We start from the raw sequence: 24,416 nt of genomic DNA, 5'->3' as shown, positions 1-24,416 counted from the left end.
AGTGACAATACTTTTATAATGTTACTGAAAAGGGAACATTGGAGTGAAATCGACTTTTCTTATTTTTTTCTCATTATATTGAATTGTAAAATGGACCGTTTTATAATTTCAAATGTGGAACAGTGCAGTGACATGGTTCCTTTTTCACTGACATTTAAACACAGTATACTGATTATTGACTTGGTAGGCGCTTGTTTTACACTTTGTGATTTCTGTCTTGTGATGTTATGAGTAATGTTTTAATAGTTGCATTATTACCAAGACTAAGTCGATTTTAAGGACCTCAGGAGAAAAGCTTCTTCAAGGCTGTGGCTCATGGGGATCCTGTTAAAGTAAAATACGCTGAACTAAATTTCCTCACCTCTCTATGGCAACGGAGTAAACCCTTTTCACATGTGAAGGCCACAGGAAGCGAATGAAAGCTTGCAAGTGGACATTGTGTCAGGTTATTTTGTCAGATAAAACTTTCCGAGGTTCAGAATGAACCTTGAAGTTCATCACGTTTTTATTAGTTGAAGATCATTGAACGCTGCCTGTGAAGGATTACTGTGTGTGTAAACAGTTAATGGGATATTAACAGGATTTGTTTTTATGCGTAATCATAAATCACCATTAAGTATGGCTTCAGCTGTGTTATCATCCATTCATACATAAATGAATAAAGGAGAAGTTATAAATGTTGACAGAAGATATAACAATGATAACATAATGGATTATATTACAATATGATCATTTGTAGTATAAACAGTTTATTAAGTGTTTGTATTTAAATGCTATCATGACGGGGTTAAAGTTATGTGTGACTTGTTGTTTTATTTCTTTGTAAATTGAATATCTTTGTATACTGGTATATTGTTGGTCACTGTGAAGACATATCCTTGGGCTCTGTGGGCATTTCCCTCTATTTTACAGACTAAAATATTGATGTATAAATTGAAATAATTGGCATATGAGTCACAAGCTGCAGAACTAGCTATCAATGAACTGCATTGTAAATTGATCTGCTGTATGTCCATTGCATTGTAAATGGATCTGCTGTATGTCCAGACCTTAAATCTAACCCATGCAGGTGTTATTGGATAAAGAATATACAGTGTGCACCTTAATGCAGTACAGAGGACCTGAACATGTGATCCTGATCCATCGGTCTTGTCTGCTGGACCCAGCCTTAATTATCGCTGAGAGAGGGGTTTTTGTGATCCTGACCTGCTTCTTTATTTCATTCCCTTGGTAACCTTGCCCTCTATAGTAGCAGCACATTCTTGAGTATTGATTGGCTGAGGGACACACGTAAGCACACACACACACACACACACACACACACACACACACACACACACACACACCATGCATCTGTTCTTGACCTCTGATGCTTAAGGTTTGTAGAAGTTAATAAAAATCTAATTATTCAATCAAACTGCTCCTACAAGCAATTTTCTTTGAGACTGTTTTGTCTCATTTCAAGTGAAGAGCTCAGTGCAGCCAGAGTCAGGCCGGTGGGATGGGAGCGTTCATTAGAGTCTGATGGTGTTTTAGATTAGCAGAAATGGCCCAAGACAGAAACAGCTGCTCGTCCTTGATAATCATCTCACTTCTGTGGGTTTGTCCCCAGTTGACTCTCTCTGCAAAACAGGAATATATCAGAGAAATTTAAACACACTTGGTCTGCACATACAGTATCTTCAATATGTTGGCAGTTTTGGGCCTTTGCTGTTCATGCACACTTATTAGTTAGATGTAATTAGGCTTTGACTGTGGCAACGCTGAAAGTCCATGAATGCGTGAAATACTATGATTGATATCTGGCCATATAGTGTATGTGATCCTGTGTGTAAATAAAGTCATTAATCAAAGTGCTGACGTGAGTAGGAAATTACAGTAAAAGCCAGTGAAAAGGGGAAAAGCTCATGGTGTTGAGTTTCACGTATCTGCTGAGGATAAGTTTGACCTCACAGTTCTGACAACTATCAGGCTACTCTACACCTCTGAACAGCATCGATGTTTCCTCAACGAGTGGCTCTGTCAGCCCGCTGCTGAGTCATGATGACATTGAGAATGTCCTTTAATAAGTGTGTTGCGGCTGCTTTATTACTGGTCTTCATCTCAGGCACCGAGAGGAACTCGTTAAAGAAAAAAATTAATTCTGACCCAAACCTTTACTCCAGTTGGGTCATTTGAAAAAAATGAAAGTGTGTATTAAATACACAAAACCCTCTTCACATGGCGGTGGTGGAATTAATTTCCCACACTGCTGTCGTCTTTATACCCTAAGGGTCCTTGCCTAACTGCTAGTAAGCTCAGGAATTCCCATCACTTCTGTCGATATCTGGGAAATGGTGCACAAAACAAGGCGACTTTCTTCAATATGAATGCATTCACTCAAATCTATAATTGATTGAAGCTCTGAAGCATGCTTTTGTCTCCCAAGATGGTCAGCAGGATCAGATGTAATGAGATGCCTGAAGGTTTTTGCAGAGGTTTCCTTTACTGCTTGAAACAGCTACTGCATGAAAAGAAAAAATCCTCCCTCTCCTCAAACCAGCAGGGAGGCAGATCTGTCAACGTTTTCTTAATATGTAATTTGTATTTTAAATGCGAAGACAAAAAGTACAAAATTACAATTTTATTATATCACAACCTTCAAAATAAATCAACATGACTCTGATCCGCTTATCCTGTTACTTGCTGTAGGCAGAGGAAATCTTTAATTCATAATCATACATCATTTCAGTAAAATAATATTTATTCTCTCAGCAATCTCATTGGTATATATTGGCAGATGATGCTTTCACTGCAAATGTATTTGACTATTTATGTTCAAAGTCTATTTGTAGGCCTAGAAATATATATTGAGCGTCATTCATTTCAAGAAAATATGTTCGTTATAGAGATGAAAATCAAAGATAAGGTTGTTTTCTTATGAAAGAGCTCGAAAAGAAAAATGTTTATCATTCCTGCACCTGTCTGGCCTTATGTTTCTTTATGCCGCACTTACCAAGACGTCTCTGTAAAGATTGACAGACAGAATATAACTTTGGTGAGTTAAAAAAGAGAGTGTCAGCCCCCACCCCCGTTATACCAGAGTATTCCAAGTAACAAAGCCGGCAGCAGTGGAGGCTGTCTGTCTCCCTACCAACTGTCTTTGTCTTGCTCAGATAGGAAAGAATCACAGTGATAGATAATGACTTGAGAATGTCCTTTGGCCAAGGTTGCCTGGCACTGAGGATTTTTGTTTCTGTCTTTTCAAGGACCAGGAGGGGAAAGCAAAATGGAAAAAATGGAGAGGTAGAGTCTTGTGGCTGTGAGAAGAAAATGGAGCAGGGTAGTAGAGTGTTTGACAGAGTGAACAGGAGCCATGTTGGAGATTAAGTGAGACCGGCTTGTCCTGGGCTGACACCAGACATATCACACAAGGCCAGGTGACGATTCGATGCTTGGAAAGGAAAGATAAGAATGAAAAATCAGTTGTTAGACGAGTCAGGTCGCATAAAGGGCTTTTTGTTTGAAACAATTCAAACGTCACTTCCCTCCCAGTGGCTGTTAACTATCACATCGCAGTCACACCGCTCACTGTCACTCTGACTGCCTCAAACGCGAGTGGAGGCCGTGAAATGATCAACCCTGGAATTTGTGACACTTACAATCTTACTTTGTTTCTCTTCTTCATTTCTTAAACTCTGACATGACAGCACCGACTCAGCCCGAGATGATTGAGATGACGTATCAAAAAGCAAAAGCTTGCATCATAAATACTTTATTGGCTGGATGAAATGCTGAAGGTGACAAGCCTAAAGTCCCTCTCTGAATACAAATTGATGTACAGTCAAGCTGGAGGAGGAACCTGAGTGGAGAATTCTGTTTTTTAATGCATGAAGGCTCTCTGCAGACAAATGCGAGTGATATGGTAATCTCTCTCTTGGCTTGTGCTGCTGCACTGCAGGCAGAGCTGAGACATGTCAATGAGCTTGTTTTGAATTTTTGGGGACAAGTGAGATACTGAGGGTCTCTGACCTTGGCAGTCACCTCTGTCTGTTGTGAGGGAAAAAAACATTTGCAGTAAAAATAGTCAAGTGAATTACAAATCCTCACCCTCATCCATCTTCATCAGATCAGCGTGTTTGACTGCAAAAAACATATGTTAAAATGTGCTCTAATTATTTGGCTGCATTAATCACCTTATTTTCTCCCACACAAACTCTTCCATGTTCTTTGTTTTGCACGGATAAATTCCAAAGCTGTGTCAAAACATGATTAATTTTTCATTATGCTCCCCTTTACACTTTGTTCTTCTTCTTTAGCTACAATGAAGCAGTGAAATATTAATGACAGGACACACATTCATTGTCATAGGTTTCTCCAGTGCTGTTTTTCTGGTGCCTCTCCTGCTGCTTATGTTTCTTTCCTGTTGTTTCATAATCAGATCAGCGTACATATCTCACCCAAAGCTGCCAAGTGTAAATGAGATTATGAATGTATGACTGCTTCTCCAGTGTGCTGAGGAATGTTACCTTCATCCTTCTCGAATCCTGACTAGAAGCAGATGATAAACATCCAGAAATGAATTCGAAACAACCACACTCCTGGCAGCTTTTTCAGTTGCCTCCACAGGGTCCCAGGCCTAATGAAAAGGCTAAACATGTCTTTATTCTATAGGTGCTGTATTTCCTGTGACACCCACGGGAGTCATCTGCGTCTGCATTGACCCTCTCGCTGCGAGCCGTTCAGCATGCTGATGTGAAACCGGCAATGGAGACCAGGGCTTGATATCCGGTGAGTGTGTTGTATTTTCCAAGGCGCTGCATAGTGAGCGTGAGCATCTGCAGCTCCGCCTTCAGCTGGGGTGACTTTAACTATACTGAAAATGTTGTGTTAGCAGTGGTGCATCAGCAGATTGAAGACGCAGTACTGTGTAGATCACCGGTGGGAATTCATTACAGAAAAGACAATGAAACTACAGGTGCAGAACAGAACTGGGTCAAATTCTTTTTCTTCTTCTTTTCAGCAGCATTTGTTTTACACAGTTTAAACAACCATATGGGCGGAGTGTGTTTAATCATAATCAGCTTTGTTGGCCAGGTATGTTCAGGCATAGAGGGAAGTTGGAACGGGTTGTGAGTGGCTGCTTTCACACACTTCTGTCAACAAGCATATAGAAAGATGCACAAATACATGCATGTTAACAAAGCATTAATCAAAACAGAGATAAGCAAACATAAACATATGGCTATTGAACATGTTGAACACACAGGCAGCTCCTGTCAGTATGAAAATATTGATATAGATACAGAAATAAATGCACAACAACATATAATGTCTGCAGGGTTATAAAGTGTAAGAGTGTGTGGGAGTATGTCTCTTTATATGCAAATAGTAGGTTGATCTTAGACAGAACGTTGAGTCTGCTTTGGACATTATAGATTATATGAGCAAGTTGTACATCAAACAGTCATATACTGTATAAAGATCTTACAGAGTTATGGTCCTGGGATTGTTTAAGATTCTGATAAAACATTCATGATCACACCATAGATTGTATATAAAGATGGACAACACTTCCTCCCACTATTTAGAAATCAAGCTAAAATATTCTTCATAAAAACGCTGTCATCTTGCACATCTGGAGCCCGAGTAGGCGCAGTAGCGATAGAGGGATGGAGCTGCGCTATTGAGGTCCCACTAATATACACCCTTGATCAATCGTGAGTCAGCCTTAGCTGTCAATCATAACGTTATTAAACCCGAACCTGATGAACATGCATCAGTGTGATAAAAACTACCTGAAAGGACAGAAATCATCTGAATCTACACAAAAACATTCTTCAACATGTTCAACACTTCTTAGTTTGGCCCATTTCTCATCACTAACAAAGGGTCTCTGTCCCATACTGCAGCCAGCCACCAGGTAGCTTCTGGCTACACTTTTGGGGAGCTGCCTTCTTGTCCATCTTTACATATAGTCTATGGTTGTATGTCCAGCTCGTCCAGATAATGTCTGGTGTTCAGGGTTGCAGCATTCATGTGACAAACAAGTTGTTTTCAGACATGACCTGCAGGTAAAGTCCGGAGAATTGGGTCCGGAGTTAACCCTGAGTTCGGTTTTCATACATGCACAACACAGCGGGAGGTTTTGTGCACAGACGCATCCACAGCAGCAACCAATCCTCAGAGAAAGTCTTCAGATAATCTGGAACCTCAAGCATTTGTTTTCACACCTGCACCTCCTCCTGAGAAAATATGGGTATCTGCAGAGTTGAATGAAAGCAGCTATAGAGCACAGCCTTGGTCTGGGTATCAAACTGCTGCTCTGCCTCTCTGCCACTCACTGAGCACTGTAGAAGCACAGAGAGGTGTGCCTCTTGCTCGCAGGGCATGAGAGAGTCCACAGAGTCACTAGATTTGTCTGTAGATGCCTTTAGAGAAAAGAAGTCACAAAAGGAGTCTGACAATAAAATATTGTTTGTTCCAATTCATTGTGAAAGAGAGATAGCTAATGAGAATACTCCCAAAACTATTCCAGTCAAACAATGAAGTAGCTTCAGTCAGTCATGCAGTACTCAGCCAACCAATGACGATTAACTGAACTGAACTCACTTGCTCACTCTGGGATGTAGAAGTGAACTGGCCACAATCTAGATAAAATGATCCTGCAGACTTCCTCTCAGGCTACATCCAACCTCCGCCAGTGACGTAAGGGCACATATATCTATCTTGACTGAAAGAGAAGACGGGGCAAAATGAGGCCACAATGCACTCTTCTCCACCACTCGTTACTGCACGTTAAACTTATTGCTTTGAGCCTGTCGACATTTTCATCATCTCTTCTACTTTGTCATCATAGCTAAGACAGTGAGAAGATACTGTTGAGAGATTTCACCAAGTAAAATGCCTAATTACGCACTTCTGTGCTTTGGGGGCACAAAGCGCTGTGTAGTACGTACCAATGCAGAGTTGGGTCCGAGGTGTAATTTCATTGGCTCACTTTAATGAAATCGGGAGGTGCCCAAGTCCTGATCTTCTCAGTTCTCGTCCTGTTTGGTGATTCGTATCTGTCAACTGTCAAATATGTTGGCCGCTCTATGAATAATTACTCTTTTTCCTAAACCACTTAACAAATTTTGCTTCTTTCTACCGACTACATCTCTAACTAACCGGAAAGGACCCATAAAACTCTCCCCAAAACACTGCAGCAGTACATAAACACAGTTTCATGTTTCAATTGCACATCATATAGCACAAAACTATTAATTAAAACCTGGTACACGAGAGGACAGAGTTAATGATCTGTGCTCTGTCTTCAGAGAGCAGTCAGCCGAGAATAATTGTGTGTATCTGAAGTGCAGTAGGTACCTGTATCCCCCTAACATCTGTCTCGTGTGCTCTGAGTAGGTTTGGTTCCTGAAAATGTCACCGCTTCACATCTAAGCACTATATTGGATGCAGCATGCAGCCTGAAAGTGTACATTGCTGAGGGAGTAGTTTTCGGCTGGATAATTCCCCTGGGGTGGGTTCAGTAAGGAGGGGTGTGGGAGGTTGGGTTATTTTGCCTACCTCTGACCCTCTGTGGTCAGACCCCTGTGGTTTCTGCAGTGAGGGGGGGATCACCCAGTTCTGAGAACAAAGAAATATGATGGCTCCCACTTGTCCTCTGCTGGTTCAAAGGGAATGGCAGGGCAATGCTAATTAGCCAGCTTGTGCTACTTCGTGGAACATAACTGCTGTTCCCTTCAGTGTTCCCCCTCCCCCTCATCGTGCGTCTAACAAGCAGCATCTCCACCAGTCATGGACCCTGCATAACTCTGAATATTTTCTGCACTGTGAGTCACCCCGTTCCATTTCTGTCCTAAAACAGACAAATAATTCCTGTAGTTAAATGAATCTGTTCTAAGAGAATTGAATTCACCCATCTCATCAAATTGAAGCAATTTGTGTTGGGAAAGTACGGCAATTTTGGCCCATATGTATTCATTCGGCAGCCTTACCCAGCTGTTGTTTGAGTATAGTTTAATCCTGGTTGTCAAGTTTGAGGGCGATAAGAGGCGTAACAACAGGATTCCCCACCAGTTCATCTGGGATCGCACAAAATTATGGTACTACAAGTGAAAAAATGTCGTCTGTAAGTACGTAGTGAATACATGTTTCTAATCAGGGATTGAGGGGAGAGTGAGGAGGAGGTCAAGTTATTACCCTCACATATTCCGAATTCCAGTGGCGGCGCTGTGCTCGTATGCCTTCCCTCCGCTGTCTCGTGTTCTGCTCCTCTTGTCAAAGTGAATGTAAGGAGTCTTGCAGTCAGTGTTTCCTGGAATACCAAGTGTTGGAGGCAGTGACAGGTGGTGTGGAGCAGCGGCTCATGGTTTTCTTAATGTTTACATCACATGTTGCCATGTTCAGATCTCCGTGCTCGATTCTGTCGCTCTAATCAGCCACATAAATAAGCTGTACATGCCATATCATCTGCATGTCTGTGACTAATAGGGTTTTCTTTTTGTGAATTTGAAATGGCTGAAGCCATTTCAAATAAAAGTGGAGGCAAATATGGTAAAATCAAACACACCTGCGTGCGTGCGAGCACAAGTAAGATACAATACATGCGTCGCTTCAGGGGAGTCGTGCCAGCGTCTCGCTGCCTTCTCTCTCCATCTCTCTCTCTTTTTCTTTCCCCCAGTCAGATCTCTTTTTGTTAGTGCAGATGCTCTCAGGGTTGGCAAGACATTGAAGACTGAGTCACTTAAACAGACACATCTTGACACACAGCTGACTCACAGTCAGTTATTTTCCTCATAAATCATATTCTTTTGAGCTTGTTTGTGTTTGTGTGTGTGTGTGTGTGTGCGTGCGTGCGTGTGTGCGTGTGCTTGTGTGTGCGAGGAGGGAGGGTGATGTTTGAACTTCACTGAGCCACATGTTTCACTCGGAGCCTCCTCATATGCAGCATCGCATGATTAAAAATTCACAGGTATGTTTACTGACAGATGGAGGTGGAACCTTATTTCATAAGCATCTTCATTAGTTACAAGCAACATAACTGAGTTTAAGAATCCATTTACATTAATGGGAAAGAGCTACACTGTTTGTGAGCGTAAATAAGCTTCTCTCCCACAGCAGCAAAACAGAGAACCTCTGATCTGTGTTGTCATGCATTTGTAAAGCCTGGAGCTCAGTCATTCAAAATAAAAGGTGCATTACATTTCCGTGTTACTTTTACCGCAGTGCTGAGAGGCTCTTAACCTAAAAAGGTATCCGTAACCACAGACAATTTTTTTCTGCTCATGCATTTCTTCTGTATAAATGTATCATTTCATTCACTTTTGCAGAAGTCAGCGGGGCATTGAAAATTACAGAGCAGGACAAATGTATCCTACTCATTTGTGGCAAACAGAGACAGAAGTTAGTGAACTGTAGAGACGCAGGATAAAAGTTCAACAACACAGACAGATGTCTGCTCAACCATAAGGAATAACTAAGTCAGCACTGAAATTAAATTGTTCTCCCTAAGGCGACACCAAACCCAAAGTATATTTACACTAGGCTCCCACTAATTATGCTCTGTTATGTATATTGTATGAATATTGTATGGTTGTTGTATGTTTGGACTCATGAGTATCATTTTTGAAGCAATGGTGCACTCACTGGAGTTTAATTAATGAATAATATATTGTGCTTTTTCAAGAGAATCAAAGCTTTTCTCCCAAAGTGGTAAAACGAATTCCCATTGAATTATATGATCTTTTATTCGAATAAATAAGGTTGTTTATTTAAAGTGATATTTTTAAATAAATACCATAGCTCAAGGGTAAGGGCTTTACCTCCTGCTGTTCAGGGAAACATGCAGAAACGCACCTACTGTGCTTCCCTTTCCTCTATTTCATCTCACTGTCTGAGCATCCTTCCTCAGGTCCCATGATATAATGTGGCCATCTGCGCATTGGTCTTAACAAGGCCATGACATGGGCCCTCATCCCTTCATATCATTTACCAAACACAGAGCATGGGAGGAGGCATCATGATAGTGGCAGACGAGGAGCTGTTTATGAGCCACAGCTCCTCCATTGTCTAGCGTGCTGGAGAAAAAGTGGGAGCCCCTAAAGAGGCCTGGCAGAGTCTCTGCTTCCATCTGCCCGCATGCCTCACCATGGAGCCCAGCTCGCACCACTTGAGATTATACTCACGTCCAAGCTGTTACTGTAATTTGCACTGGCTCATAGTCAGAGAAGAGTGAGGAGTAGGAGGAGCTGCGCATGAGACTGGGATGTTATAAGGGGTCCTGGCAACACAATGTGCTTGCCTGGGAGTTATGGACAAGCGACATGGGCAGAGCTATATTGCAATAATAATGTCAGTGAACAGGTTCCCCATCTGTCCAAGATTATGGTCTGGGTTAGTGTCTGGACTACATTATGGAAAGGTAGTGTTTGAACGATGTGTGCTTTATAGCTGCATTATTCTTAGGTTTTTCACCATAACTGTCTGTCTCACATCAGTTACATCACATGAAATAAAATATAATATCTGCCATTCCTAAAAACCCTACTCTTTGTTTGGTATATCACTAATTAGCCACGGATATATTCATTTCTTTGAATCCATTTCATGAATGATTGCTCACCTGGAGGAAACCCAAGCAAACACTGAGAAAATAAACAGAGTCTTCAGAAAAAAGAATGGGCCAGGGCTGAGGATGAAACCAAATGACGAAAACACACAAGCTTTAGGGCTGCCCTCTCTTTTTCAGATCTAACATCAAAGCTGGGAACTGATTCTAAAATCTCTAAGAATTTATTCAAATGCAAAGCAGCAGTTTTATTTACAAACAATTTTCTGCACTAAACAGACGTCTGCAGTGAACGTGGCAGCAGCAGCCGTTTTGGGAGATGCTGAAAATGTGGAAACTGCTTGATCTGGGATTCCGAGTTAAATTCACATTTTACACATTGAAATGGAAAAAACAAACAAAAAAGCTATTTCATCTCAATCCCACTGAATTTTCTCTGGTGTCATTTTTCAGGCATGATTTATTTTTTCTGACTTGATTGCATTTGGCCAGCAATTTAGTTCAGCTGCGAATTCATTGAATTTACTAATTAACAATTTACAGAAACTAAATAAGCACAATAGACCCATGGTCTTCTTCTTCCTGTCTGTTAACACTGGCCAGTATGAACAATTCAGTAGTAACTTTGACTTTCCATAATAAAGCAAAGGGAACAGTTTTATTCATAGGATAGAATTCTTTGTGCACAGCTCAGAAAATTAAAGATGATAAGTATATAACTGATAAGAGAGAGCTACATGTGTCTTTCTCAAATAACAGGCCTGACAGGTTTGTGATTAGGGACTCGCACAGTGCCACATGAGCTTGATGCAGTCGCTCTAAACATTTCATTGATATAATTACTAATTATACAGATATGTCATGGTTTAAAGGCATTGACCTCTTTTCTCTAAACAACTGTGACTGGAGGTAGAAACGGCAAATAAAGATCTGATTCACCAGGGGAATCATTCTTATCAGCACTTTTTAAACATGACTTATATTTAAACACAGCAGGTTAAACTTGTCCACTTTTAGAAATAAAATGGAGGCTTGTGTCTTTAATTTGTATTCTTCTAACATGATGAGATATATAATGATATATTGTAATCAAGCAGGTTATACAGGCTTATTTTTTTGATTAAGCTACAAACATTTTATGGTCACATGTCCCCCTTGTATCTTTAATGAATATATTTTATGTGAAATAGTCAGTCAGAGCCATGGCTGAGTATTTCCATGTTAACACTTCAGTTGAGAAATGGCACTGTTAACAGATTAGGGCATCCGGGGTTTGTGATGTCACAAACCCACGAAAACCAATCCAAAGGCTCCTCAACTGCAGGTGAGCTGTGAGGGTGTGGAGACGGGGAGCAAGGGCGTGGCCATATTGGCATATTCATGTGCTCTCAGTGATAAATTCTATTCTAGTAAAATTATCTATGCTTTGATGTTATGTATTAAATGTAGTTCTTAGCACACAGCTTTAACTTGAGTGCAGTTTAAAGTCTGGATAGCCAACTAGGAAAAGAGGGCCGCAGAACCTCCAGGGGCCGCAACCCCCACAGACCATGTGTGTTAGTTACTTCTATTATAATCTATTGACTTTGTGGTAATTTGCTAATTAGTTTGATTAAAACCTCAAAAGTACAGTTAAACCTCGAATGTAAAGTGGCTCCGAACACATCATGAGGCCCTTTTGCAGATGATGCTGTGCTTGCAGGTGGTTTACTTTTAGTAACATCCCGATTTAATAAAATACTTTTAAACTCTGAGGCTGGTCAGTCTTCTGTTCTCTGCGGAGGGGGCCTGTGTGATGGGAGTTTTCTGGAAGCTGGTGAAAGGAGGCCTCAGGCAGCAGCTGATGCCTTAGGCAGAAGAGTTTAATGCAGACTAGATGCATCGAGGAGACCAGAAGGTGGAAGAATAAATCAACATTAACAGAGTAACAAAGGTTGGAAATGCTGTCATTCTTTATAGCTGCTTTCAGACATGACCTACAGGTAAAATCTGGAGAATTGGCTACTGACTGTACCTGCAGTTTGCCTTTCACACATGCACAACACAGCGGTAGGTTTTCTGCACAGATGAGTTCACAACAGCAACCAATCCTCCACAATATTCAGGTGAGAGATGGAGCAGCAGGGTGCAGCAGACAAAGGCAGGAAGTGACATATTACCTCCGCTGCAGAGATCACGCCTTCATGTTTGCAGCACCCTGACACCATCATCAGCTCTTATCACCACAAATTCTCTCGACATCTTTGATGGTGTCTTATATGTGTATGACATCATATTTTCAAACATGCACATATGCAAGTTGACATTGACAACATTTTTTACAAAGGCGGTGTGCTTTGTTTTTCAGTCGTCACAGAAAACAAATAAAGGAACTTGGTATAAACGCAGCTGGAAATAAATCCACACCTTAATGTGCATTCACTGCTCCACTGCCACTGTGAATGCATTTCCATTGCAAGGTGCTTTCTTTGACCCAGACACCAGATTAGTTCGGCTCAGACAACCCATAGTGCATATATGTATATAATACCTGACAAAAGTTCTGCCTAAACCGGCTTTTTGTAGGCTTTCCTGGGAAGTGTGTCAAATTGAAGCTGTATGGGTCCATTATTCCAGTGAATCACACAGTCATTGCTGCCTCATCCTGCGGTTGTTGCACTCTCTTGTAAGCATTACAGCCTTTGGACTTTGGAATGAATTTGGACCAGTGTCTTCTATATCAATTAGAGCTGTACAAAGTTTTCATTATTTCTACAGCAGATTTATTTATGTGGATCCTGTAAGGTAATAAATCTCAATTGATTTTGTTATTAAATGATACTTTAGTCACAAAGGAGAAGGTGCACGTTGGATATGTACTTTTTATTTGACTTACAAAATGATGAATGGGGTCGTATATACATCCAGTGTGGTATATGCTATGTTTAACAACACTTGAAATTATAACTCCAACCCTTTCAAGATCCAAAACTTGATTGTCCAATAATTCAGGCATCAGTGGGACTTTGTCTCTCACTGGTAAATGGCACACAAAACCGTACGTAAGACAAAATACATAACCCAGAGCAACATTTCAGGAAAATAGAAAAAACAGCATGATAACAGGAAGCAGAAAAAAGATATGTGCTAAAGGAGGAACTTCAGGACCCAATGAGCTGGGGTCCTGAAGTTCCTCCTTCTTTGCTATAGGGCTTCATGCTGTGATTGGTCAGACGAGAGAGTCAGAGCTTGATCTCCCCTCTCTCTTCTACCTTTATTACCTTTATCTCTCTGGACACAACCATTTCTACTTTTCATGTGAACAATCAAATGCAACACAATACATTTCTTACAGCAGTGACTGTCTGGAAATGTAGTCCCCCTCCTCTCTATGACAACAGGCTTTTCACTCCACCTTGAAGTGCTGCCGTTCATAACAAGTATAGATATCCCATGGTATGAACTAGTTGTGCTAGGGTGAAAAAATAACCTTTAATGAGTATATAGCAATGCTAGGAACAACATAGCTTTAAGCTTAAATGCTAATGTCATCCAATCAGTAAATTATGCCCAATGGCACAAAATCCCATTCTCAATTCATCCTATAAAATTCTTAGATTTATGTCACTGAATGGGGGAAAAAAATTGACCTGCTGGTGGCTCTAGATGTAATGTCAGGGAATCACCAGAGACGTTAAGATTCATGCTCTGGTGGATTCCCATGAAATATGCAATAGTCGCACAGTCAATTCAGTAAAACCCCAAAATGTCAACTTAATGGTGGCACCAGAGGAAGAGAAGCAGGACTAAAGTCATTACCACTCATCCCCTGGGGACCATGAATGCCTGCAGAACATTCCAGGCAAATCCCTTCAAGTATATTTAGAGAAAGTGTTTATATGTTTTAATAGATAATCAAAATATTAAATGAATTATTTTAGATTTTAATATATTACTTTGCAGTCTACATTGTTTGTTTCAGACATGGTTCTTTTTCATTTGACGGTTAGTAATCCATCTCCAGTGGTTTTAAGTTCAGCCATTTGATACATATGCTCTCCACAGTGAATCTGCTTTTCACTAGAGTCCGCTGTGGCAGTGCGGCACATAACAGGAATACATAATACCTTCCGAGGGTACATACAGAGTGGGATCAATGCTGTATTGGAGCCTTTGAAAGGCTTGGAGGATTTGAAACGGGAAAGTGTGGATTCTTTAGCATAACTGTAAAACAAAGTGGCACCACAAGGCACCAATTCAGGCATTCAGCTTGTCCTCACAGCACAAGGACGGCCAGGAGCTGCAATGCCAAGGAAACAGAGGACAAGAATAAAATAAAACAAGTCAGTGGATAAAATGATATGTGTATAGAGGATAAGCAAGCATGCACCTGTGAGGGAATAACAGAAGAGTCACCACATGGGAACACACAGACAAGACAGTCATGCAGCCACAGTGTTTATAATGACCGGTTCTTGTCACTGACCCTTACTGGATTTCAAAATACCTAAGACTAGAAATAGAAATCATCATAAGCTGAGTGTCACTGAGAATTACTGTCCAACCTAATACTGTTTGCTCAAGCACCTCCTGCTTTTATCACAGCTTGTTTATCCGTGTGTGGGGGGATGGGTCTTTTTTTTTTTTTGGACAAATATACCGACTGTATTTCAGCCACCTCTGTGGAGGTGTCAAAGAAACAGCTACATGGAGGAAAGAGTAACAGCCCCACCGTGTATTCTCAAGGTATTTGTTGATGTCAGGTCATGCTACCTTCTAAGACGTCCCCAGAAAAAGAACTAATTTAGGCTGAGCCTTGAGTTATCACTATTGTCAATTATAGCACCTAAAGAATACATATATTGATATAAGTAGTACTGTCTTCCCTCAAGTATTTTAATTACCTTTGCTCAGGAGGTTATGTTTCCACCCCTGAGAACATTTTTTTCACTTTCCTCAGCATTGCATTTTTCAACATTTTGATTTCTCAGAGAATAATTCATGGATCTCAATAGAAAAAGGGGGAATGACATTTAAGAGTGTGTTAACTTTGGTGCAGATTCAAATAAAAACTCTGGATCTAGTGAGAGTAAATGTGGTTTCATTTCCTTACGGTATACCTTGAGGTATGCAGTTTTCTAAGTGCCCTTCTAGTTCCTCTACTCCACCACATTTAAAGGTGAAATATTGTACTCTTTACTTTTCTATATTTATTTCGCATCTGCAGTTGTTCTTTATTTTGCAAAATTGAGATATTTAAGGATTAGAAAGAGCATATAAAATACAATTCATGTTTTTACAGTGTATTAAAGCCTGTTAGTGCATCCATAATAATCTAATATAGTGCAGTTATACTGACAGAGCCCATTTTGACAACATAGCAGGTACTTTTACGTTTAAATTTCCATATTAGATTTTGAATGTTTCATTTATTTCATTTATTATTTCTTTTTTATCCAGCCATCCTTGCCTGTTATGAATTTATCTTGCTATAAGATATTATTGCATATTTGTTGCTTAAGTTATCATTGACAAATTACTTCAGTTATTCATAATGGTTCATATTGTCTATGCTAAATAAGCTACTGAATGCCTTCATTCCCTTTTTTATGATTGATATACCTATCCAGCACTTTTTTCCAACTGACTGAACTGATTGTTGCAAATTTATTTTCTTATTTGAGGTAAAATTTGTTGATTTTTGGTATTATGCCTTGAAAAAGAAATACTGAAAGTCAATCAATAAAAAGTCAGAAAATTGTTAAACATTTTCATAACAAGTGGATAAACGAGTCTCTCTAAATTTCTTGTTTTGTGTTAAACCCAAATATTTTCGAGCAGCAATGATAAGATTTAAAAACATAATATAAAAATAGTAAAGTAAGACTGACACAGCCCATTTCCTGTTATTATTAATTCTTTGTCAGCTTGCATTTAAACATTATTGTCTCTTTGTTGCTAGTAGCAACTGGTGTTTGAACTTGTTTGTATTGTCTGTACTGTGTAATTAATTGAATGCCCTAAATTCACTGTAGTAAAATGTTGAATCCATGATTGAGTATTTTAAAACGTGGTAGAGCTAATTCAATAATCAAAGATACGTTAATACCTTATATAATTAAAGCAGGTGCAGAGTCCTCCATCCAGAGTGAACATCAAACTGGCCTGGAGTCCTCCCTGAGTGTAAAATTCCAAAATAGACAAGTGGCCATTGTAAATCAGAGGCCGATGCATTCAGCTCTTTATTCTATTAATCATGACGGCTAACAGATGCTGGCAGAGGTAGTTTTTTCTCATTTTGGCTCAGTTACGGAGGCAATTTGTGGTTGAAGTGGATTGACTGGAACAACGGCATATCAAATAATTCCATTATGCATCATATGGCCCTTGTGATTGAGTCTGTTTCACTGAAGACTTCAATGAAGGGATGTGCAGTAATCAGGAGTCTGTGCAGAAATGTGAGACTTTAAAAGAAAGAAACAATCACTTCACATGAAAAGACGCTGGTTCGTCATTCATGTGAATCACAATTATTTCCACTGTAATTATGTGTGAGTTTTGATGGGAGCTTTATGTGTTTATTTGTGATGATTGTCTCATGTGAAGGAATTCTTCAACAAATGTTGTAGATCATTTATCTATTATCTCTGATTAACTCATATATTAACCTATTACTTAATATTTCTGTTTTCTTTTGGTCATCTATGATAGAAATTTGGACTTTTCTGAGTTTAGGACTGTTCACACAAAATAATATGAGAAAATATGGCAACGTAAGAATCTGGGACATTAAAATATGGACTTGCTGTTAATTATTGATAATTTTTTTACAATTTTTAATCATTTTACAGAAGAACTAACTAACAATAGAATGTAAATGGCAGATTAACTACAGTCCTATTTGTAAGTATTTAACTGGTGAATATTAACTACAGGTATTTCCTTCAATATGTATTTTTGTGTGAATAACTGTAACTTTTAGCAGATAATATTCAAGGGTATACTTTTGGAAAGCAGAAAAAGAAATTTGTAGATCCTGCATAATTATCATTAGTTTAATTTTAATTTTAAAACATTCTTGATTGTGTCTGTAAGATGAGTTATTTGAAAAGGTAGCTGGTAAAGATTAAATGTTCAATGGACAAGTGACGTGCATGACTGTACTAACACAGTGCCAATGTAATTGACATGTTCTCAGACTCTTACAATTAAAGTTTATGGAGCTGCAATAGTTTGCGCTTCTCATTTCTTCTTCATTGAAAGTTTTAAATGGGATGTAATTGAGAAGACAGTCTTCGCATGCAGACATAATTATAATATGCAAATGATCCTCCTGTTTACGACAATACCCCCCACCCCTCTTGATGATATGCAACCAGAGATCCCCCAGGGCTGCAGAGCCTCCGTTAAGGCGTCCGCTGGTAGAGATGGAGCTGACTCTGATGAACTCTGCCTGTCAATAATTATGCCTGCATCCTGACAAGAGTCACACAAGGGCAGCTCGCAGTTCATCGCCTGCACCGTCTAATTGGCATTTACGGCTTCCTGACAATGTCATGTCCAGAAAATATTACTACAGCGCACCTGCTCTGGGCAGATGTTTTTGTTTTTCATTGTTTGTATACTGCTACTATTTTCAATGTCACATTCAAAATATGCATGAGCCTCAACTCGTGTAATTGTGATGATGGGCTTCCACTCAGCATTATTTACATTATAAACTAACTGCAGATTATTTTCCACAAATCGTTTGATTTTCTAAAAATATAATGAAACAGAGGAAAACTTTCAGAATTTCCCAGAATTTAATTTGTACAGCTCTCCTCATTTGACAGTTCCATGATTTATGACTTGTCGTCAGTTGTTCAATTTGTAAAAAACATTACTTCTCTGTGGTTATTTAATCATGAGAATATCCTGGAGAATTCACGGGTGCCATAATTAAAATTTTCCAGGGCTGTTAATGCAGCGGTCGCACCGCAGTATCTGGGTGTAACTAAGCAGGTGGGGGGAAAAAGCAAAACTTGTTTTTCATTTAGCTGCTAAAAGAAAAATTGACTTTCTTCGAAGTTGTGGAGATGCGTTATCGTCCCCACAGCTGCTCGCCCTGTTTAATATGTAAACTGAATCCTGCGTTGGGAGTGCTGCGGCAGAAAGGTGTTGCACATTCAGATTGAGGACGAGCGTCTATCAGTTTTCATTTGAATCACGCTGCATTATTCAGGACTCTCTTAGTTCATGTTTAAGTGAGCATCTGATTGTTTAAGGATTTGCACAAGCACCTGCTGTGGTGTACTATTTGAACAGAGCCCTATTGTGTGTGTGTGTGTGTGTGTGAACCAATAAGAAAATCATCAGTATGTTTAAGAACACAGGTATAAAATCACAGTATCAGCCAAGACACTTGAAGTGCTAATTTATTCTCCTTTCTTTTGTTTGTTGTTTGTTTGCATGTTGCTTAGATGTATAGTTGTGTTTTTACATGTAGTCTCCTGTGTTTGTGTGTGGGCAGCTGTGCAATGTTCCCATGTGTACAGCACATGCCTTGTACTGCAGAATTAGGCTTCTATGTAAATATGGAGACAATTTTCTTCTGTCTTCTTAATGGTAAAATATATATTCACTGTTAGGCTGGCACAGTGTGTGTCATGGGTATCACTGTATATCTTGGGTGTATGCAAATGTGTGATTGTACCGTAACTTTTTTCTTTCTAAATACAACACAATGTAAATAAAAACTTCTCTTAGTTAGAATATAGGTGTCTATATAATCCCTCTAATTTGGCCTTTGTGTTCCTGCATCACTGGATGCAAAAACAAACCTTGACTCCGGTTCACCTTGTGCTCCCCCCCCCCGTTGTCTACGTATCGATTTGGCAGCCGGCACTAATACTAAGCAATAAAACAGAAATAGAAATGTGAGGTGGAGCTGCCCTTTTCTTTTTAATGTACTCGCCCATTCAGACATCCGTTCACGTCCCTCCTTACCTCCTCGGCACACCATTAAGGTTGACGCTCCGCTTTTCAGGCAGCTCGACATCATCTTAATGCAATTCAAAGGCCCATATTCTGCACCAGAGTTGCCGTGGCAACAAAGTTTCCCCCTCCACTCCCTGAGATGCTGAAAGATCAATAAAGTATCCTCGATGGTGTGGCAGGACATGCTCTGGCACAGATGGCCCTCTGAGAAACCACGAGCTTTGTGGCATAGTCACCATGTGAATACTAATAAAATAATCCAGCACTATTATATTGAAATTTAACAAGGTTTGGTAAAGAAATTAGATTTGAACCAATCTTGGCACTGTTGAAATTATCCTATTCTCCTGTATAGTAGATTCAAAGGAATCTATTTTTTAGGAAGTATGACCTGTATTCAGTCTTAAATAAAACTTTTAATTTAGTTACTTTAAAACAAAATATCCTACAAAAAATAAGTTTAAATATACTGTTAAATAAGTCTTTCTATTTTTCATTTAACTGTCATATACGATCATAGAAAAGGGAACTATCTTTCTGTTTTGTAGCTAAAATCAGGACATTTTTGGTTAAAAATTACTGAAATGATGAACTGACAATCAAAAACGTTGCCAATCAACCTTCTTTTCAATGAATTATCAGTTACTGAAGATGTATCAATCTATTGTCTTCCAGTCCAGATTCAAGACTATCATTGCTGCTGTGCATTTATACTTTGGCCACAACGATTGTGAAACCGGTATTAAAGGTTCAGTTTATAGAATGACATCTAGTGGTAAGGTTGCATGTTATACCCCTCACCTCACCCTCCCCGTACAAACATGAGATAGAACATGTGATAGCCTTCAGTTTTAAATAAAAACTCAAAAGGTTTTTAGTTTGTTCAGTTTGGACGACTGTAAAAAAACATGGTGGCCTCCGTAGAGAAAGGACAACTATTGCCCTATTTTAATATAAACGGTGCAATGAATATAAAAGATTTGTACATTCGGGTGATCACACACTTCAAACATCTTGAGGATTATTTTATATTCCATTTCTGCCAAATCGATTCCTTTCACCTATATCTTACTTACTGAACATTTAAGTCACAGTGTGGAATTAAAAAGAGAATCTTAACTTTTACTCGTTGAACCCTGCAGAAACCCTGTTGTCGTTTTTACATTCCCGGTATCTTAACAAAGGGAATTTGGAGGATTAATTTAGACACGACAGGCACGCTGTGCTGCCAACAATAAAGGAGTGTTGTTAAATAAATAAATTCTCTCTTGGGGTTTGGAAATTTCCTCACTCAGTGTACCACCTAGTGTGTGTCTTTGTATGAGTAAATGGTTTAACCTCACTATAAATGAGTGAACACAGACAATAACTATGTGTGCGTGTTCATTATCTTGTTTGTATATTCTTTGTAAATTGCACAGCACAAATCCTTTTTTTCCGATTTCAAACAGTTAAGGTGGTTCTGCCTCAGAAACGTAGGTTGTAGCCGCGCCTGCAGAGTCACAACAAAGAGGGAGGGGAATAAAAACACAAACCGAGCAAAAGTTTAACTTTTCGAATGGTCGAGACAGAATAAAGTGGAAGTATTTCTGTCACTGTTGATTGAATCTTTGACAAACTATCCCGCTGGTTTGAACTTGTGTTTCAAGCTGTTCTACTTCCTTCAGAAAATCATCATACGAACCCAGATTTTTAATGAGCACTCTGATTGGACAGCAGCATCTGTAGCTAACGAGAGGCCCTGTAGTCTGTCAGACAGTGGCCTGTGTGCATGTGCGTGTTTATAAGAGAGTGAAAAGAAGGAAATAAACGACTGAGAATTTCCATTGCTGGTGGCGAATATAACTAAGTTTGTAAGACGACAGCAGTGCGCCGACTATTTCTCACTTGTCTCACTATCTTGAACATGCATAACAACCGCATCAGGCCAAGGGTATTAGGTTTGAGAAGTGTGCACAACATACAAATACATAAAAGTCTGAGGAGAGAGGGAGGAAGAGAGCTTGGATTATACTTTTCTATGAAATTGGACATGTGACATTGAAAATATTATCATCACAGGCTTTTTTTTTTAAAGAGTTTAATCAAGGGATATTGGTACTCTGAGCATTAGATGCTTTTGCAGTTTGGGCACCATGGGGGATGGAGTCAGTGGCATTAAGGACGTCAGCACCCCCTCAGTTTCGTGGAACATAGATAGAAAGGCTCACATAAGTCATGACAAATTGGACGGTGCATCCAAATTGCTGAAAAACAGACAACTACTATCTATTTTTGTTTGAAATCCATGGCCAGCTTTTCTCGAGTGCATTTGAAATAATTTTGGGTGACCTCTGAAAAAGAGACATTGCTGTCGATTGAAACATTGCATCTGAAGGGTATGAGAACTGTCGCCCTGTGGGATTGGATGAGGTGATAGGCTGCAGCTCTACCCGTATGTCCTTGTCTAAACCTAGAAAAGAAAAGTCAGTTGTCATCTCTTTAATTTGTCAGTGTTAACAGGTACTCTCATCAACAGTGAAGCTGAAGGCGTTACCAATGAAGATGGATGCCAAGGAGGGCATCAGCACATCACTGCTGCTGCTCCACTGGGGTCTTTGATGGTTATTACAGCCAAGGATCACTTTTTACCCCTGTCACCACAGGCGTGTTCTCCTCTAGACTGAAATCAATACCTCTAAAGGGGAATCAGAGAATCAGAACATCCTCCAAACCCCAGAATCATCCAATAATGTCTCCATTGGATGGGCTGGAAAAAACAAGCTGCATCTGTGCTGTTTTCACCTTTACTTTTTATTGCTGTGATTTACATGACAGGTTTCTGTCTAATTTTGCAGTATGTCTCAGAAGAATTGGGAGAGCAGAGAGAATTAAAAGGTCATAAAAATCCTTGACCGCTGCTGACAAGTGCCCTTTTCTTAATCCTCTGCCCTGGTGTGGAACTCAGAGTGAGGAAAACACACAGGTCTAATGTGATGGAAATGCACACACGTTGGATGGAAACCTAATATGGGAAAACTGTCGTGTTATCATTCAAGAAATTATATGGTTCAGTAGTGATGCAGCCTGGTGGCACAAAAATGTTTCTGTTATTTCCATTATAAGGCTACAGAGACATGAGCTTCTGACAGTGTTGGCGCAGCCTTTCATCATCCCAGGTGCCATTATTTCAGAAAAGCTCCATTTCATTTTGTGATTGATACCTTGCTGGCAGCCTCAGCAATCTTGGTCAGACTGTGGGTTTTTTGCAGCAGGCTCTCATAAAGCCCATGATGCTATTTATTAATGCAAAGCTCTCCTTTTTTTTTTTTTTTCACTCAGTGTCTCTCCTTTTTTCCCTTTCTGTCTCATGCACAGGACCTGGACACTGATCAACGATGGAGCGGCTGGTTCTGTGCGTGCTGCTGTGTGCAGCTCTGGTGAAGGGTTACAGCTGCCCCGGCCGCTGCATCTGCCAGCACCTCTCCCCTACTCTGACTCTGCTCTGTGCTAAGACCGGCCTGTTGTTCGTGCCCCCCACCATCGACCGCAAGACCGTCGAGCTGCGGCTCACGGACAACTTCATCACCATCATCCGCAGGAAAGACTTCTTCAACATGACTAGTTTGGTCCACCTCACTCTGTCCCGCAACACCATTAGCCAGATCACCCCCCACGCCTTTCTGGGCCTGCGATCCCTGCGGGCGCTCCACATGGATGGGAACCGCCTCAGTGCGATAAAGACCGACCACTTCAAGGGCCTCATTAACCTGAGGCACCTCATCCTCGGAAACAACCAGATCCACCAAGTGGCCCCCACCTCCTTTGACGAGTTTGTTGCGACCGTAGAGGACTTGGATCTTTCCAATAACAATCTGCGCAGTCTTCCCTGGGAAGCCATAGCCAGAATGACCAACATTAACACGCTCACACTGGACCACAACCTGATCGATCACATTGGAGCGGGGACTTTTACGCTGCTCACCAAGCTGGTCCGCCTGGACATGACCTCAAACAGGCTGCAGAAGCTGCCACCAGACAGCTTGTTCCAGCACGCTCAGGTACTGTCTGACACCAAGGGCTCCAGCTCTTCCACTCTGGCTGTGAGCTTTGGTGGGAATCCCCTCCACTGTAACTGTGAGCTGCTGTGGCTCCGCAGGCTGACAAGAGAGGACGATCTGGAGACATGCGCCTCACCGGAACACCTCATGGACAAATACTTCTGGTCCATCCAAGAGGAGGAGTTTATCTGTGAGCCCCCATTGATCACCAAACATCTCACCACTAAGCCCTATGTGATGGAGGGGCAGGGTGTGACTCTGAAATGCAAAGCCGTGGGTGATCCAGACCCAGAGATTCACTGGAGGTCACCAGACGGCAAGCTGGTGCATAATAATTCCCGTACCATCCTGTATGATAATGGCACCCTTGATATTCTCATCACCACGCTGAAGGACAGTGGAGCATTTAATTGTGTGGCGTCCAATGCTGCAGGCATCGCCACAGCTGCTGTTGAGATCAACATGATCCCCTTACCCTTGTTTGTTAACAACACGGGCCACATGCGCGAGGACCCCGGACTCTCAGACATCACCACCTCCTCCAAATCTGGCAACGACACCAAGGGCTACGACAAGCAGGACAGGAGGGTGATGGTCACAGAGCTGACCTCCTCCTCCGCTGTAATCCGCTGGCCATCTGAGCGCCATATCCCCGGCATCAGGATGTACCAGATTCAGTACAACAGCTCGGCAGATGATACTTTGGTGTACAGGTAAGCCTTGGTGGAGTGGGTGGGGGGAGGGAGGGAGGGAGGGAGAGGAGGGTAGTAAAATAGGGAACAAGGAAAGGTGAGACATCTGGAGGTACCATCTGTTGACATGACGCTCCACTAAGACAGGCTGAAGTATCCCAAAGATGAAAAAAG

The 24,416-nt window shown here is 40.6% G+C and overlaps 1 protein-coding gene across 3 annotated transcripts in view; it reads left to right on the top strand.

Annotated features, from left to right (window-relative positions):
- Window positions 1-24,416, top strand: part of lrfn1 (leucine rich repeat and fibronectin type III domain containing 1) — a 97,859-nt gene that overhangs the window by 69,340 nt on the left and 4,103 nt on the right. For all 3 annotated transcript variants that reach the window (XM_069534967.1, XM_020088601.2, XM_020088603.2), the window contains 2 exons: window positions 4,654-4,770; window positions 22,868-24,263. In XM_069534967.1, the coding sequence (XP_069391068.1) occupies window positions 22,888-24,263 (1,376 nt within the window). In that variant the 5' untranslated portion in view covers window positions 4,654-4,770; window positions 22,868-22,887. The remainder of the gene's footprint in view (window positions 1-4,653; window positions 4,771-22,867; window positions 24,264-24,416) is intronic.

The sequence above is a fragment of the Paralichthys olivaceus genome, chromosome 11 (assembly GCF_024713975.1).
Source record: "Paralichthys olivaceus isolate ysfri-2021 chromosome 11, ASM2471397v2, whole genome shotgun sequence".
In the NCBI taxonomy this organism is placed as follows: Eukaryota; Metazoa; Chordata; class Actinopteri; order Pleuronectiformes; family Paralichthyidae; genus Paralichthys; species Paralichthys olivaceus.
The sequence above is the reverse complement of the archived record's forward strand: the minus strand, read 5'-3'. Positions and strand labels throughout refer to the sequence as shown.